The 14,400-nt window shown below is 44.7% G+C and overlaps 1 protein-coding gene across 1 annotated transcript in view; it reads left to right on the top strand.

The window, feature by feature from the left end:
- The window catches only part of LOC311196185 (contactin-4), a gene marked incomplete at both ends in the record, with an annotated part of 151,234 nt that overhangs the window by 94,327 nt on the left and 42,507 nt on the right, over positions 1-14,400 (top strand). Inside the window, one exon of the mRNA XM_084269693.1 lies at positions 311-461. Coding sequence (XP_084125819.1) covers positions 311-461 — 151 coding nt within the window. The remainder of the gene's footprint in view (positions 1-310; positions 462-14,400) is intronic.

Here is a 14,400-nt window from a genome sequence, read left to right as displayed (position 1 = left end):
GTTCATGCAGGCAGAGTCCTTAAGGGTGCTGCCCCGAATAAGATGTGTGTGACACCAGGTTTCCGCTGCCTGCTGAGGACTCTGGTTTCTGAGGCTTGTAGTTGGATGTGCATTTCTAAGCAAGTAAAGAGCTGAAGCATTCAGCACCCCGCCCTGTACATCCACATAGTTCCTGAAGCCAGATCATTTAGGAATTGTGGGTGAGAAGCATCCCTGCAATACTGTGATGCTTAAAAGACCCTGACTTTTCCAGAGGGAATTCTGATATGTTGTTTTTTGGTTTGTTTGTTTCTCTCTTTCTTTCTTTCAGCCATTGGTCCAGACTTTTCCAAAACACTCTTGAAAAAGTTAACTCTGGTTAAAGTGGGTGGAGAAGTAATCATTGAGTGCAAGCCGAAAGCTTCCCCCAGACCTACTTACTCCTGGAAGAAAGGAAAAGACATCCTAAGAGAAAACGAGAGGTAATGCCTTAAAGTAACCATTTCTTTCATTAGCTTGCTCCAACCCAGGGGCTTTCAGCAATGAAAGTTAAATTTGTCATTAATAGCTTCCCAAAATTGACTTGCAAATAAATGTGAAAACAGCCAGCATTCGGTCTCAAGGAGCTGGGGGTGACATTTCTATTCCCACTGTGTTCATCTCGGTCTCAGTGTACTGTTAAAGCATCCCTGCCAAGCAGCTGATAAAGATACGTTTTACAAAGCAAATATTTTGCCTCTGCATTGCTCTAAATAGCCATTGTTTAAAAAAAAAAATATTCCCAGGAGATAAAACCATCCACTGCAAATTGCACTGCTCCGGTGCATTACTCAGTGTCCCCCAAACAGGCACCGTTTGGGGTCAGTAATTAATTTGGCAGTCCTAACGCCTGACTTGGAGGCAGCTTTTTCAGACTGGCCAAGTCTTTTTGTTTTCCTTTTTTTCCTTTTTAATTCAAGAGGGGAACATTGGTAAGGGAGGTGCAGCCTGCCTTTCAGCTTCGCGTGCGTGGCTTTGCAGTGATTTGCTGCTGACTGCAGAGATGTGTGGTTGCGTTACCTGTCCTTCTCGTGCTGCACCCGAGAGCAGGACCTGGATTGCTGTCCTTGACAGTCGCTTGGATTGATGGGGAAAATCCTGTCCTATTAGTAAAGGTCAAGAAGCCAGGCGTTACAGGAAACTGTTATCTTTAAACCCTTAAACCTATTAAGAGTTGTTCATTTATCTTGGGAAGTCTAGACTTGCCCCATCCAACCTGCCTGCCTTTAACAGTTGTTGAAGTTGTGCTTCGGTGATGTATACAAGTATGTGCAAAGCTCTAGTTTGTTTAAAGCCAGGTGAGGAAAATAATATCCTGTTTCTGACTTAGCTCCTGTTCCCTGGTCTTCACACAGCTGTTGTCTATGGACTGTTCAACTTCACCTCTTGGAATAAAAAGACTTGGGTGATCAATTACCCAGAGCTTCCTCTAGCAGCCAGGGTAGAAAGCTGTGCGAGGTCAAAGTTGTAATAGATCAAGGTATATTGATTTTTAAAACTGAAATAACTTGTTCTTCTGGTGAAGATTGTGCAAAGGATGGGAAGTACTAAATACTGGAAGTTTTGGAGTGTCAGCCCCATGAGCTCCCATCCATCTCCCTATCCTTCCTGCCACTGTCTGTAGATGTGAAATGTTTTCTGTGGTGCTGTTTTCTCTGGTGCTGGTCTTCTGTGCATGGCATGGTTTTTTCTCCTTATTTTAATTTAGGAGTGAGAGAGGTAGCGTTAGTTTAGTTGAGCAAGGACTTAGGAAGGGGAAAAAAAAACCCACTAGCAACTGTTTCTTACGCGGTCAGTCCTGTGCAGTGCTGACAACAAAGTGATTTATCTTTTATATTTTATTAGCACTACTCTCTCATCTGCAAACTTACCAAAATTTGGAAGCTATAATACAGCAGAAATCCCCAGATCCTGATTTCCCACGGGAACATGGCTCACACACTGGTAGCATAAGTCTGAATGGCAGCTCGGGTTGTCTGTGTGTTGACTTGCAAGACATTTTTATACTGGTTACTTGAATGGGCTGTAGATGTTTCAGTTGGTTTCTACCAAAGTTAAGAGAGGAAGAGATATACCTCAAAACCAGGTTTCTTCAGAGCTTTGTCACAGTAGGTAACCAGGAAAAGGAGACACTATTATTTCCCTTCAGTGAACCCCTGTCACTGAAGGTCACATCATGGTGGATGTGGGGGAATCGGCAGCGTCTGTGTCAGGAGGGAAAGGCCATGCTGGGTCAGTGATGTAAGGTTGTACCTACAGCGTTTTCTGATTGACTTTCTTCTGAGGCATATGGTGGCAAGGGACAGGTACAGTCATAAGAACTTCCTAAACAGAGTGAGTGTGTATGTGTACACACACCCTGCTGTGTGCTGGTCTCAGTCCCCAGAGCTCAGGCAGTGGCTGGAACGACAGGCTAGGTACACCACAGCCCTCTGAGCAGCTCAGCATTGAGCTCAAACACAAACCACAGCAAGGCCGAGGTGTTGATGCTCATGGCAGCGGCTGCCATGCTCCTCCTGCTCCTGCAGAGAACAATGCTCCAGGACCGGGAGCCTCCCACCCAGGCACCGAGCCCTGGATGGGAAACCAGACGTGAAATGTGCCCAAGCAGGTGTGAAATTTTCTGCCTCTTCAGCCCAGGGGTTTTTCTGCCAGCCACAGCATCCAGCGGGGCCTCTCTGGCAAAATGTCTTAATGAACAGCGCTCCATTGACTTGGCAGTTGGATTTATTCAGTCCTTACACACAGTTGGTTGTGTCTCCTGTGGGTCCAGAGGTGTTGAATCCTTGCCATCGCCTTTATTAACCACACCATCCTTGCTATCTGTGTGTGGGTACTGCAGGACATGTGCAGTTAGGAAATTACTGTCCTATATGAACATCTTTGTTCGTTAGCACTGCATCTGATGTCACAGAGGTAGGCGAGACGAATCGCCTGGACCTCTGCTTGATGTTGCTGTCTTCCTGTTTTCTTCAGCTGCTGAACTCCTCCCTGTCACCTCTGGGCACTGCAGCACTGCCTGGAGTCCAGTCCTTGTAGCTCCCTATAGCTGTGCTTATATGTGGGCTTCAAGCAAGAACTTTTTTAGTTGAAAAAAGATCTGGTGAAATAGAGGAAGAAAGATGCCAAGAAAAGCTGATGGTTTTTTTTTTCTAATAGAGCAGAAAACTGAACTTTGAGACAGGTGTAGGAAAAGAAGCTTAAATGAAATCCCTGGTTTAAACTGATGTTTTGAGTTTCAGAGAGGCACCTGAACATCTGGCTACTTCTCCAAACTGAACTTGATCATGTGAAGGTTAATCAATATAGATGGTCCTTCCAATTCCAGATGGAGCCAAAGGTGACGTTAACGTGCTGGTCCCTGCTTTGAATTCTGATGTACAGCCTGGCAGCTACCATGGCAATTGCTTGAGCATTTCTCCTGGGGCTCGTGTGACTTTTCAGATGGAGTGTGGTGTCAGGGACTCCTTGCTGGTGACACAAATACCTCACATCAGATTTTGCTGCTGGGACTCTAGCTCTGGAGGGTACCGCTGTCCAGGAGGCAAAACTAAGTGTGTTATTCAATGTTTGCCCAGAAGGCAGAGACTACCATGGAAAAAGGAGCTTTATTGTTTTAGGTTTCATACTCTTCTCTGAGGCTGAGGTAGTGTGTACTGCACCCCTAATGAATAACCTGCCCTGAAGGTATCTCTTACTGGTGGCTGAGAACTGCGCAATCGTGTTATTAGAAATTCTGCCCTGGGGTACAATTACATTATTGCAGTCATTAAAGGCAGTTCATCTCCATAATAATGGAAATCCTGCCTTGGAGGGCTAACTGAGTCAAAAATAATGTTAGTAGCCTGACTCCAGAAGGTAAATTTTCTATAGAAACAGCTATAGTGGAGATATAGATGTGTTGCAAATGCTGCTTGGAAACAAAAGACTGTCTCTGTATGGGTGAAGATACAGAGATCGTTTTCATTCCTTGATCTTCCCTTCCCATTTCAGTGCAAAACAGCAGTTGCACTGTGTGGGAAAGATCTTCGGTCCTGTTAATGCCACAGATCAGCATCACTGGGCCCCATCCAAAGGTTCTCTTTTCTCATGTCCCAGCTACATCACTATGACTCAAAAGTGATGCTGGACTTGAGCCTGTGAGATGGGAATGGAGAGTGTTTGTGCCCAGCTGCCCAAGGAGGGCTGGCATTCAAAGCCAGGAGATAACTCCTCCTCCTATAGAGCCAGGACTTGGGGGGTTTGTTTACATCTTGGTGGTGCTTTGGTCTTAGCGTTTTATGTCTTCATCCTCCTGGTTTTGTGAAATAACGTAGTCAGATGTCAGGTGAGTTAGCATCTCTGGCATCGTGCACACAGGAGATAGGTGTCACGTGGGCGTTACATACAGACTTGGTCTTCTGCAACTACTGTGCTGTGCAGAAGACAGATGATTTGGACTGTGCCTGTACTTCACTCCAAAGTGCTCTCAAAAACCGAATCAATCATCTCTAGGTGGCAGTGGGAGTTACTGAGGTAGAGGGTAATTTTACCTGAGATTTGCCAATATGAAACAGAAATCCATAGTTACCCACACGGCCGGAAAAACTTCTATTAATTGATGGCCCCTGTGTAACACTGAATGACAGCAGCTCCTTAATGCAGGGTCTTTCTGTTCAACTCCTCAACTGCCAAAGCCAAGCATCCTCCAGTCCGCAGCATTTCCCTTTCCTGGCATTACATTGTACATATTATTCATTGGTGGGAGTAGGAGGGGAAATCACAGCAGTCAGATTGTTCTTGCCGGATTTCATTAATCCTCTCATAATAATTCAATTACATCTAATGCCACAACATTAGATACGTTTGTTACTGAGACTAGTGCTTTACAACCTTCCTTTCCAGGTGATCTTATCACAGAAACCTTTCAATTTCTTCATAATTATGGCCCGGCTCCCACGGAGAGCTGCGCTCGGTTGCGGTTGTGAGCGGTTCATCCTCGTGGTGGAGGGAATCAGAAGTCGCTGTAGTTGCCGTCTCGTTCGTTCAGGTTTCCTGGGTGCAGGAGGGAGCATCAGGCTGTGTGTGATTAGAGAAAAATCCCAGAGCTACACGGAGTGCTGCCAGCTGAAATTAAAATAAGCCTCTGTGGCAGCATCCCCCACACATCCAACAGCTGGGGGAATGTCCGGCTATGGAACTGTAATCCTCCTTGAGCTGTAGATCAGAGAGAGTTTTTAAAACACTTTAAACCAGTTAATTTAAGCCAGTTAATTTTAAAATAGATCCCCCCCAATTTTCTGACTGTTTCCTGTAGCAGCCTACCAGACTTTCAGGTGTTGTCCCGTAGGTTTGCGATGTCCAAGGGCTTGGCAGGGTTCAGCACCAGACTGGATACTGGTCCTATGATCTGCATCCACAGTCCGGGGCTTTTTGGCATTTGGCTGCATGGATTGAGCTGTCACTTAATAACTTGCCACCAAAGGCCCTTTTGCTAGAGCATCTCAGGGAAACTTCTCATGGAATCGGTTGAGGGATGTATTTTGCTGTTGGTGTGGGACTTGCTGGCAAGGCATTGGAAGGGGTAGTCCAGCACAGCTGTGTAAGGCAAGATTTGCATCACTTTCCCTACAAGTCTCTCCTGTTTTCTCAGGGCTTGTTTTGGACTTACAGAAATGGACATGCCGTCGTGGTAATAATTACATTTACTCATGTCAGACAAAGTGTTTCATTTTAGATGCCAGTCAGTCTGAGACACACGTACTGTTATTTCCCAGAGGTGAAGCTGTAGTGTTGTGTGGTTCCAGAGGAGATGGGAGAGACAGACATCATGCTGGAGCCTCTTGGTCTACCCTGGCTTCCTGCTGCGCTCATCCTCCCTTCCTCCCAACTCCAGGCAGCAATGACAGTGTGCAGCAAAACCCAAGATAGCATTTATTTAGGGAAATGCCATATTTCTGCCAGTTTTGTAGTTTGATACCAGCCACCTCCTGACATGTTGGTGAGCCAAAGCATGGGGACAGGCTGTGGTACCGCAGCAAGGAAGGGAGCAGGGCTGGCAGTGCTGTCACCTACTTCATGCACACATCAAAATCTAATGGGTATTCCCGGGACATAGCCAGTGTTTAAAATATGTGCACAGTGGTCTTTATTCCTAATACTCTCCCCAAGGCTGCTGGAAGTCACATTTACCCTGCTACCCAGCCCGGGACAGAAAAATAATGGCACTTTTAAGGCCCCAAACAAATTGCTCTTCTGCTGTCCTTGCTCATATAAACCCCTTGCATCGTTAGAGCTCTTTCTTTTCTATGAATATACAGTGCATGCATTGTTTATACAGTTTAATTGTAAGGAAGGAAATTCATAAAAAACAAATGATGTTCTGTGCTGGTAGCAAAGAATATGAAAGTGTCCAATTAAAGAGCCGCTCAGTATGACTTGTGTAATAGCAGCATCTGTTATCTTAATTAAACAAGTTTCTGTATAAAGGGACCCTCGTAGTGCACTTTGTTAGAGCAGGATCTGACCTAGATACTCCAGGCACGCTCACTATCTTCATGGAAATTTTCCCAGTTGGTCCCATTATCTTGCAGTCTTGACAAGCTTGGTGATATACGAGCGCACTCTTGCACACACAAAGCTGTACTGCTTAAAGCAGGAGGATTTTTATTTTTTGCCTTAGTTGTAAACCAATAAAAGCATAGAAAAGCAGCAGATAGTGGCATTTACCCATGGACTTCAGTCACAGCAGCCTTTGGAAGTGTAAAGAGTGCCAGGCTAACTTGGACTTGTTAAATAACGTTCGTGAGAAAGAACAGTGCTTCCAGAAAGTGCTCACAATTCATTTTTAAAACTGGCTTATGTGCTTTATTTAAAGTAATTCAGGCCCATATTTTCCCAGGTATTCATTCCACTGCCGCTCTCCACCATAGCCTAGGGTCAGAGATGATCTAGAAGGACAAACATCTTTGAAAGTTCCATGGTGCCTTCTGGAAAGAAGCTGAGGACTTGAGATTGGGAAAGAGCTGTGGGAGTCCAACAAGGACCTGGGGCTTTGTACCCATCCTTGAAGGAAAGCCCAAACAGAGCCACCCCAAAATCCCAGCCTCATCAGAAGATGGGGTCTGGCACTTGGTGCTTGGGGCTGTAGGACACCGGGCAGCTGTAGCTGAAAAGCCTCTTGGATGTGTTAATGCACAGCTGTGCCTGCAGGCTTATTAATATGGGCAGGGAATGTTAATTTGCTCATAACGAAGAGACCGCCCGACGCAGCCACTGCCAGCTGCTTCAGAGAGGAAGCTGAAGTCCTGCCCAGGGGAAGCCAAGTCTCACCATCCTGCCCTCAGTGCCCGGCCAGCACAACATCGGTGGGAGTCACAAGGTAAAGCAGCTGCTGCTCATGTGTTCTGTTGTCTTCTGCACTTAAAATCCTGTTCCAGAAGGACTTTTCTCTCTGGAAAAGGTTAGCCTTTCTTGAGGGTTCACAACCCGTGGGCCTCCTCACAAGGGTGTCAGCAGATGCACCCCTCAGTCGGTGGGATGTTTGGAACATTAGCGCTTCCACCTCGATGCTCTGCCAGTTTGAGAAGGAAAAATTGTGAAACCAGACAAGACAGCAAAGGCTTTTCCTCTTCTTCTTTCAGCACATCTTGGGTTTAAAATTTGTATAAATTCCAAGTTTTTATTTGTTGCCTCAAACTTCCTAATTAGTGGTTAATTACTTTAAACAGCCAGAAAGAAAATGGCAACAGGACAGACAGCACATCTTTCCCAGCCTGGTGCCAGGGTACAAACCATGGTAATATTTTTATACTGATTACTTCAGAGATGAATTGCCAGCAGTGGCTTTTGGATGTGCAGTCTAGTGACACTTCAGCAGAAAATAAAACCTCAAAGGATGCTTCCTATCATTGTTTTGCATTAATTGTGTTGACTGTCTCTCTTAAAAAAAATAAAGCACCTGTGCAATTTCTTTAAGGCAGACAGGTAACCAAAGCATCAATAACTTGTCGGGTTTTCATTACATCCTGCCCAGGCAAAATGAAAAATGACACCCTGCAAATAGCTTTTTGAAGTTTGAGTCGACAGCGTAGCATTCATCTTAGTTTTCAAAGACAATGGTGGAAGATGGCTCTACTTCCCTGGAACACCTGAAATAACTGGCGTGCCAACTGACTTGAACCAATTTTCTGCAGAAAGAACTAAGGTGAACCAGGAAACTCCCTTGATTCGGTGGTCCGAGGTCTTGGAAAGCAGTCGTCCTAGGCTTGATGGCCTCGTGCTCATGGAGCATTTGTGGGGATTAGCTGTTTTTAGCTGGCTGTAGCTCTGTGTTGTTCTGAAGGTCATGCTAACTTTTAGGATGAGCTCCTCGTGGCTCTGGGTCTGTCAACACCAAATACCTTTAGTTCAGTCCGTGTTAACACTAAACCCGCCGATTTGCTTGCTCTGTAATTCCCTGGTATAAACCGCTCAGTTTTGGCCCAGCTCTCTGGAAGAGTTGGCCCCAGCCTCTGCTTGGTTATTCTCTCTGGTTCATTCTCATCGTTTTTTCCTGATGGTTTAGAACAACTGTTCTTAGTGAGGTGGGTATTTGGGTCGGTCTCTTCTCCCTGGTAGGTAGTGACAGGACAAGAGGAAATGGTCTTAAATTGCACTGGGGAAGTTTAAGTTGGATATTAGGAACAATTTCTGTACTGAAAGGGTTGTGAGATATTGGCACAGGCTGCCCAGGGAGGTGCTTGAGTCACCATCCCTGGAGGGGTTTAAAAGAAGAGTAGATGTTGTATGTGGTGACATGGTCTGGTTTTAGACCTAGTAGGGCTGGATAGATGAACTCTTATGATCTTGAATGTCATTTCCAACTGTAACCATTCTATGATTCTATGAAAGGTTACCTGAGAAGGATTAGAGAGGTCTCTAGAATCCAGATTCAGTACTGGTTTGTTTCAAAATGTGATTAGGCTGATTCATAAAATTTGGGAGTTCATTTATCTGCTCATGTAGAGCTAGGAGATGATTTCCTATAACCAACTACAACTTGTGGAGCTTACGGGATGAATGTAATCCCAACCTTTGCCAAGTTTTATCTGGTGTTCCAGAAGTGAGACTCTCTCTCTCACACCTCGACACAGTCTCCTGTAACATCAGCAATCTGTTCCTATTTTCCCAGCAGATTATTGTCAGCGTGGTGTTATTGTAGTATTCAGTGGTGCACATCACAGAGGACATCGCTGGTGCTGCTGCTGGAATGAGCTTGTGGCTGCAGCCCAGCCATAGTTTGACCAAACTTGGTGCTGCTGTGAGCCAGGGTACCTAAAGAAGTCAATGGGCTTTTACCTTGGGACTTGGGTATTCATTTTAAAAGGAGACCCAAGGTATCTAGGGAAGGCAACGGGGTTTTGCCATGAGACTTTTATATTCATTTTAATACAGAGAGGCTGAAGGATTCAGCCCCATGCCAGAGGTATCAGACCTCCAGACCAAAGATGTGCCCCGTGTTGACACATCCTTATCAGAGACACTGTCACTGCGTGCTGTTAAACAGCTGCTGCTTTTCCTGCTTGAGGTCTCTCATCTTTCTGATTATTAAAGTCATCTCTAGGCACCATGCATGCAGCTACAAGTTACTTGTCTTTCCCTGTAAAGATGCTGCAGGAAAGAGCACGCTCCTCCCCGCTGTGTCAGGGGCAGCAGGATCTGGCTCCAGGCAGCGAGGCAGGTTCCTCTCCGTTGTGAGCACACACTGCAGCCAACACTTGCAAAAATAAATGCCTTTAATTAGTCTCCTAAAGGCAATTAGAAATGGATGTGCGGTTCATACTTGTCCTGCAGTTGGAGAAAGTAATAATGCTTTTAGTAAGTCCGTAGCATTTGGAAGGGAAAAATTATTAGCAAATACTTCTCTTGGATGTTTTCATGATTAAGAGCAGGAAGGTAATGACTTTACAGTTAGGGCCACGCTTTAAGAAATGCACGTTTAAAATCCAAGGAAATAATTGTATGTCTGTGGGGCAAAAAAAGATTCCTAATGAACTACTCAGATAACCTACCAGACTTGGTGATGTTTTTGATGATTATTTAAATGTCGTTTTGAAGTGACACAAATGTGTCTTTGGATCTTGCAAATCGACGTTAATGCCAATTACAAGTGAGTGGGTAATTTATCTTTGTACTGTGGGCTTTTTTTCCTGTTGAAAGTGGAGGAAAAGCTGTGTTTTCTTTGAAAGACTATGCCTTTGGGCTTCTGCTCAGGTGGTATCAGCTGGAACAAATACGCTGAGAACGCATTTGCTGCTTCTGCTCTAATCTCACGAATGCTCCCAGAAATGGTTTGTGTCAGCAGCTGATGCACAGAAAATCTTGCATGGAGATTTTTTTCTTTTTCCTCATAAAAGAATAATTTTTATGAGCTTCAGTGGACTTCCCTTTAATGCTCATGTTCTCCAAACCACTGAAGCGTTTGCTGTAGGCAGAGGGTGGTGGCTTGTCCTCAGGGAAGGAGCTGTTGTGAGGGTAGCTGGAGGTTGCGCTTCCAGATTTAATTGTAGGGATTTCCACTGTCCCTTTGCATGTGCTGGGAGAAGTGACTCAATCTCCATGCCTCTGGCTATAGTCGCTGTCCTGGAAGAGTGAACATAGCAGATACTTCACCAAACACAAAGCAGGCTGAGTGCAGTAGTGGCTCCAGAGCATCTGCTGCTTTCTGTGCAAGGTTCACTTGGCTTCCGAGCGCAGGAGGCAGCTTTGTGGAGAGCAGCGTGTCTCAAGGTGGGTAATTGTGCATAAAGGGATGTTTTAACCTTTCATGGGGCTGTTTCCAAGTGTGCTTTGCCCCTCCACTGCCACCAGCAAGAGCCACTGGGAGTCCTGGGGCTGTGGAGCATCCCCATCCTTTACCGTGCCGTTGGGGCTTTCAGGGTTTGTGGCAAACAACCAGCTTTGTCTGTGCAAATAAACTGTGCAGTTGAAGGGCTGTGTCAAAAGGGCAATTTCCCATGGGGTATTGTCTTCATTTCCCACCAAAATCAATGGAAAATTGGCTCTCTGTACCACTGGACCCTTCTGGACTTGCAAAAATCTTCCCATATAGCTCAAATAATCATCACCTCACGTCTAAGGAATGAAAGCTGGGGAAAAAAAATGAACTTTCCTTCGCTTTGCTCAAATCTGCTTCCTCAAATATTTATTTTCCTGACATGATATTTCTTACTGTATTTATTTTAATTTTGTGTGTAGTGAAAAAAGAGCAGAAAGGGAGAGAAGGGGAAAGGTTTTTGGGTATTTGAAATTCACAGCAGCCTACTCGTTTCCTTCAGGGTCTGAGCAGTGTTTATGTTTGGTTTTCATTTGTTTCTCCCCGTTATCAGCATCCCTTAAGAAAGATATTTTGTAGAGAACTGTTCTTCCTAGATAACCTAGGGATATTTTTATATTTGAATTATGACTCTAGGCATCTTTTAAAGAATTTACATGAAGTCTTTAATAGCTGTAAATGCTCCTTTCTTTCCCTCCCACCGCCTCAATCCTTTGGGATGAGGTTTTGTCACTTCCAGACTTGTCCTAAAAATTTACAGGCTAAGGGAAGATGATGACAAAACACAGCTTTTGTGTTTATAGATATTAATATAGGCTGGGTGCAGTATTATTTATGTGGACTGCTCAGTCATTGCAGATAAGCAGTTTGTTGAAAAAGGAAATTATGGGAGAACTTAGAATGCCAGATCTGTGGCTGGTTTAAGCTGATGCTGAGTTCAGTAGAGTTATGTTGTTTGATGTTGCCAAAGGGGTCCCTACTATTTTCTCCAAAATATTTATCTGAGCAAAATATGTTCTTTCTTTTTTTCTTCTTCTTTCCCCTCTCTCTCTAGAATAGCTTTTTAGGTTAATCTGAAAGAATTGCAATTTATACTCTCCTCACCTTTAATTCTTCATACTTAACCAGCCTTTAAATGAAAAGCCTAAAGTGAAAACACATTTACACACAGCAGTTCACATCCCTGGATGAAGTGTTCTTAGTATTTTCTCAGAGATCAATGTCAACAATTAAGTAAGAAAAAAAGTGCAGTGCTCTGTATTTTTCAGTACAGCAAGATATGAGCAGTTAATACTTAGGAAGACCTTCCAAAAGATTTGTTTTAAATTTTTGTACCTTCCTGTTGAGGTCCCAGACCACAGAAAAGGACAGATGAACCCCAATCCTGTGCACCATGGATGTGCAGCCAATTCACAGTTCCTGTAATTTAGTAGCAAACTCCTGATGTCCTTCATGACTCAGATGTACGAGTAAAAGTGGTGCAAAGGTTCCTCAGTGCCTAATCCAGGACAAAATATCTATATTTTGGAGATGGAGCAGCCCTGCCATGACAGGGAGCCCAGCATCCCCGTGGAGTTGTGCCACGCACAACCTCAGGAGTTCTTTAGCTCTGCTCAGAATGTATCTCCAGCAAAGCCTGTGGCAAACGTTCTGTTGAGCTGCACACAACAGAATTTACCTCCGTTTATTTTGAGCAAATACAGTTCTTACCTGAAAATTAATTATAGGGAGTTTGCTGTTGAGAGACCTGCCAGCTGTCATGGATAAGGAAGGCCTTATCTACTGCCTGCTTTCACCCAGGGAAAGACATGCACTAAATTAAATGGGCTTTGACTGAGGCACTAAATTAGCCCAGGCTTTTCTGTGAACCATGAAAAGACAAGTAGTTATAGACAAATAAGTACCAAAGCAGCTGTAGGTGGTTATCTAAATCAAAACTAACAGGTCCTGGACGAGCGGTTGCAGATGTGTAGAAGACTCCCTGCGCAGTGCGAGTGTCCGTGTCAGCTGTGAGTTTAGATGAGTGAGCAAATGGAAACCGCTGTAACACCAGTCCAATGGACAGTGTCATCCTGTGTTTCACTTGGAATTACCCTCGTGGCTCTTAGGCACGGACACAACTTGTCCTGGCCACAGCCCAGGATGTTGATGTCTCACTCTGGTGACTCTGTGGTGCGTCTTTTGCACCTATTTCCAGAAACACCTGGGGTAATGGGATGTGGGCAGAGCCCGAGCCTGGAAAGCCCTGTTTGCTTTATGCTGTGATGCTGAGCAATTCTGGACGGTATTGATGGAGGGTGGGAAGGCTCAGCTGGCATGCCAAGGTGCTGGGGGAGGTGGGATCAGGGCTCTCCCCTCGCCCTCTCCTCCCTATGCGCCATGGAGGCTGTTGAGTGAAGCCCCTAAAAGCTGGGCTTTGACCTCGGCGTGTACTTTAGTGAGGATTAATGTTGTGAAACAGAAAGCTCTGACCTTACTGCTGTTTATTGATGCAACGCAAAGGTTGCAGTCACACATGAAGACAGCATCCCAGGGCCACAGAAACTATTAGCTGTGGACCATGCTCCAAACTGGCCCATCCTTCAAGTGTGACGGTCAGGTACTCGTGAGCAGTGTTCCAGATTTCGAGGAGGGCTGTCCTCCCAGCAGTGAATCCTCCCTCTCAGCCAGACCTGTGAGTATTTCTAAATCTCAGTCTGTTTTCCTGAAACAGCCTAATGGCCAATGCTGCTTTTATGAGCTCGTTTTAATAATCCCAGTCTCTGCCTCATTGCGTAGGAAGTGTTATTAAAAAGGTAATAAACTGCTACAAAGACATGTGATAGAAACAGAAATAATTTGATAAATAATGCAATTGCCCGGAATCATTTACATTTGCAGCAGAGCTGTGGTGTGAAGCAAAGGCACTGTTAGGCTAAAAATTGCTGTAGATATTCCTGCCTATGAACTCTGGGAAAAGGCTGAGACTGCAGTCTGGTCTGCCTCGTTCTCTTGCTTTCTTCCTCTGCTTCAACCCCCCCGCCCCAGCCCAAGCAAGGCTCGGAGGATGGACAATAGACCATTCATCATATCAGCTGAAATACACTGTTTTTCACAGGTACATTTAACCTAAATCCTCTCTCAGAAGACGGATTATCTCTTAGAACTCGGGCACCACAGTCTCTTTTCAATAGCCACGTCAACCACTGCCACAAAGGCTGTACATGAAGGGATCAATGGCAGTTTTATCTCAAATTGCACTCAGTGTGTGTTTCTTCCAGCTGACATTCATTTAAATGCCTGCTCTAAGGACATCTTTTCTCTCCATAATAGAAAAAGGATAGGACATCCTAAGTATTGTTTCCTGGGGGGAAAAAAAAAGTAATAATTAAAATATTCACTTGGCTAAGCATGAAATATTTCGGATGGCTGTGTTCAATCAACAGTGAAAGCAACTGTAGTTCCGCTTGTATTTCATAAATTAGAATGTTAACGTTACCAGATAAGAAACAGCATACCTTATTTCACTGCTAATAAAACCATTTGAAAGGAAAAGCTAAAGTCCCTTTATACTGCTGAGCACTTTGCTCCAAGGAAAAGGTTGGAGC

The sequence above is a fragment of the Gallinula chloropus genome (assembly GCF_964237585.1).
Source record: "Gallinula chloropus genome assembly, chromosome: 12".
NCBI lineage: Eukaryota > Metazoa > Chordata > Aves > Gruiformes > Rallidae > Gallinula > Gallinula chloropus.
The sequence above is the reverse complement of the archived record's forward strand: the minus strand, read 5'-3'. Positions and strand labels throughout refer to the sequence as shown.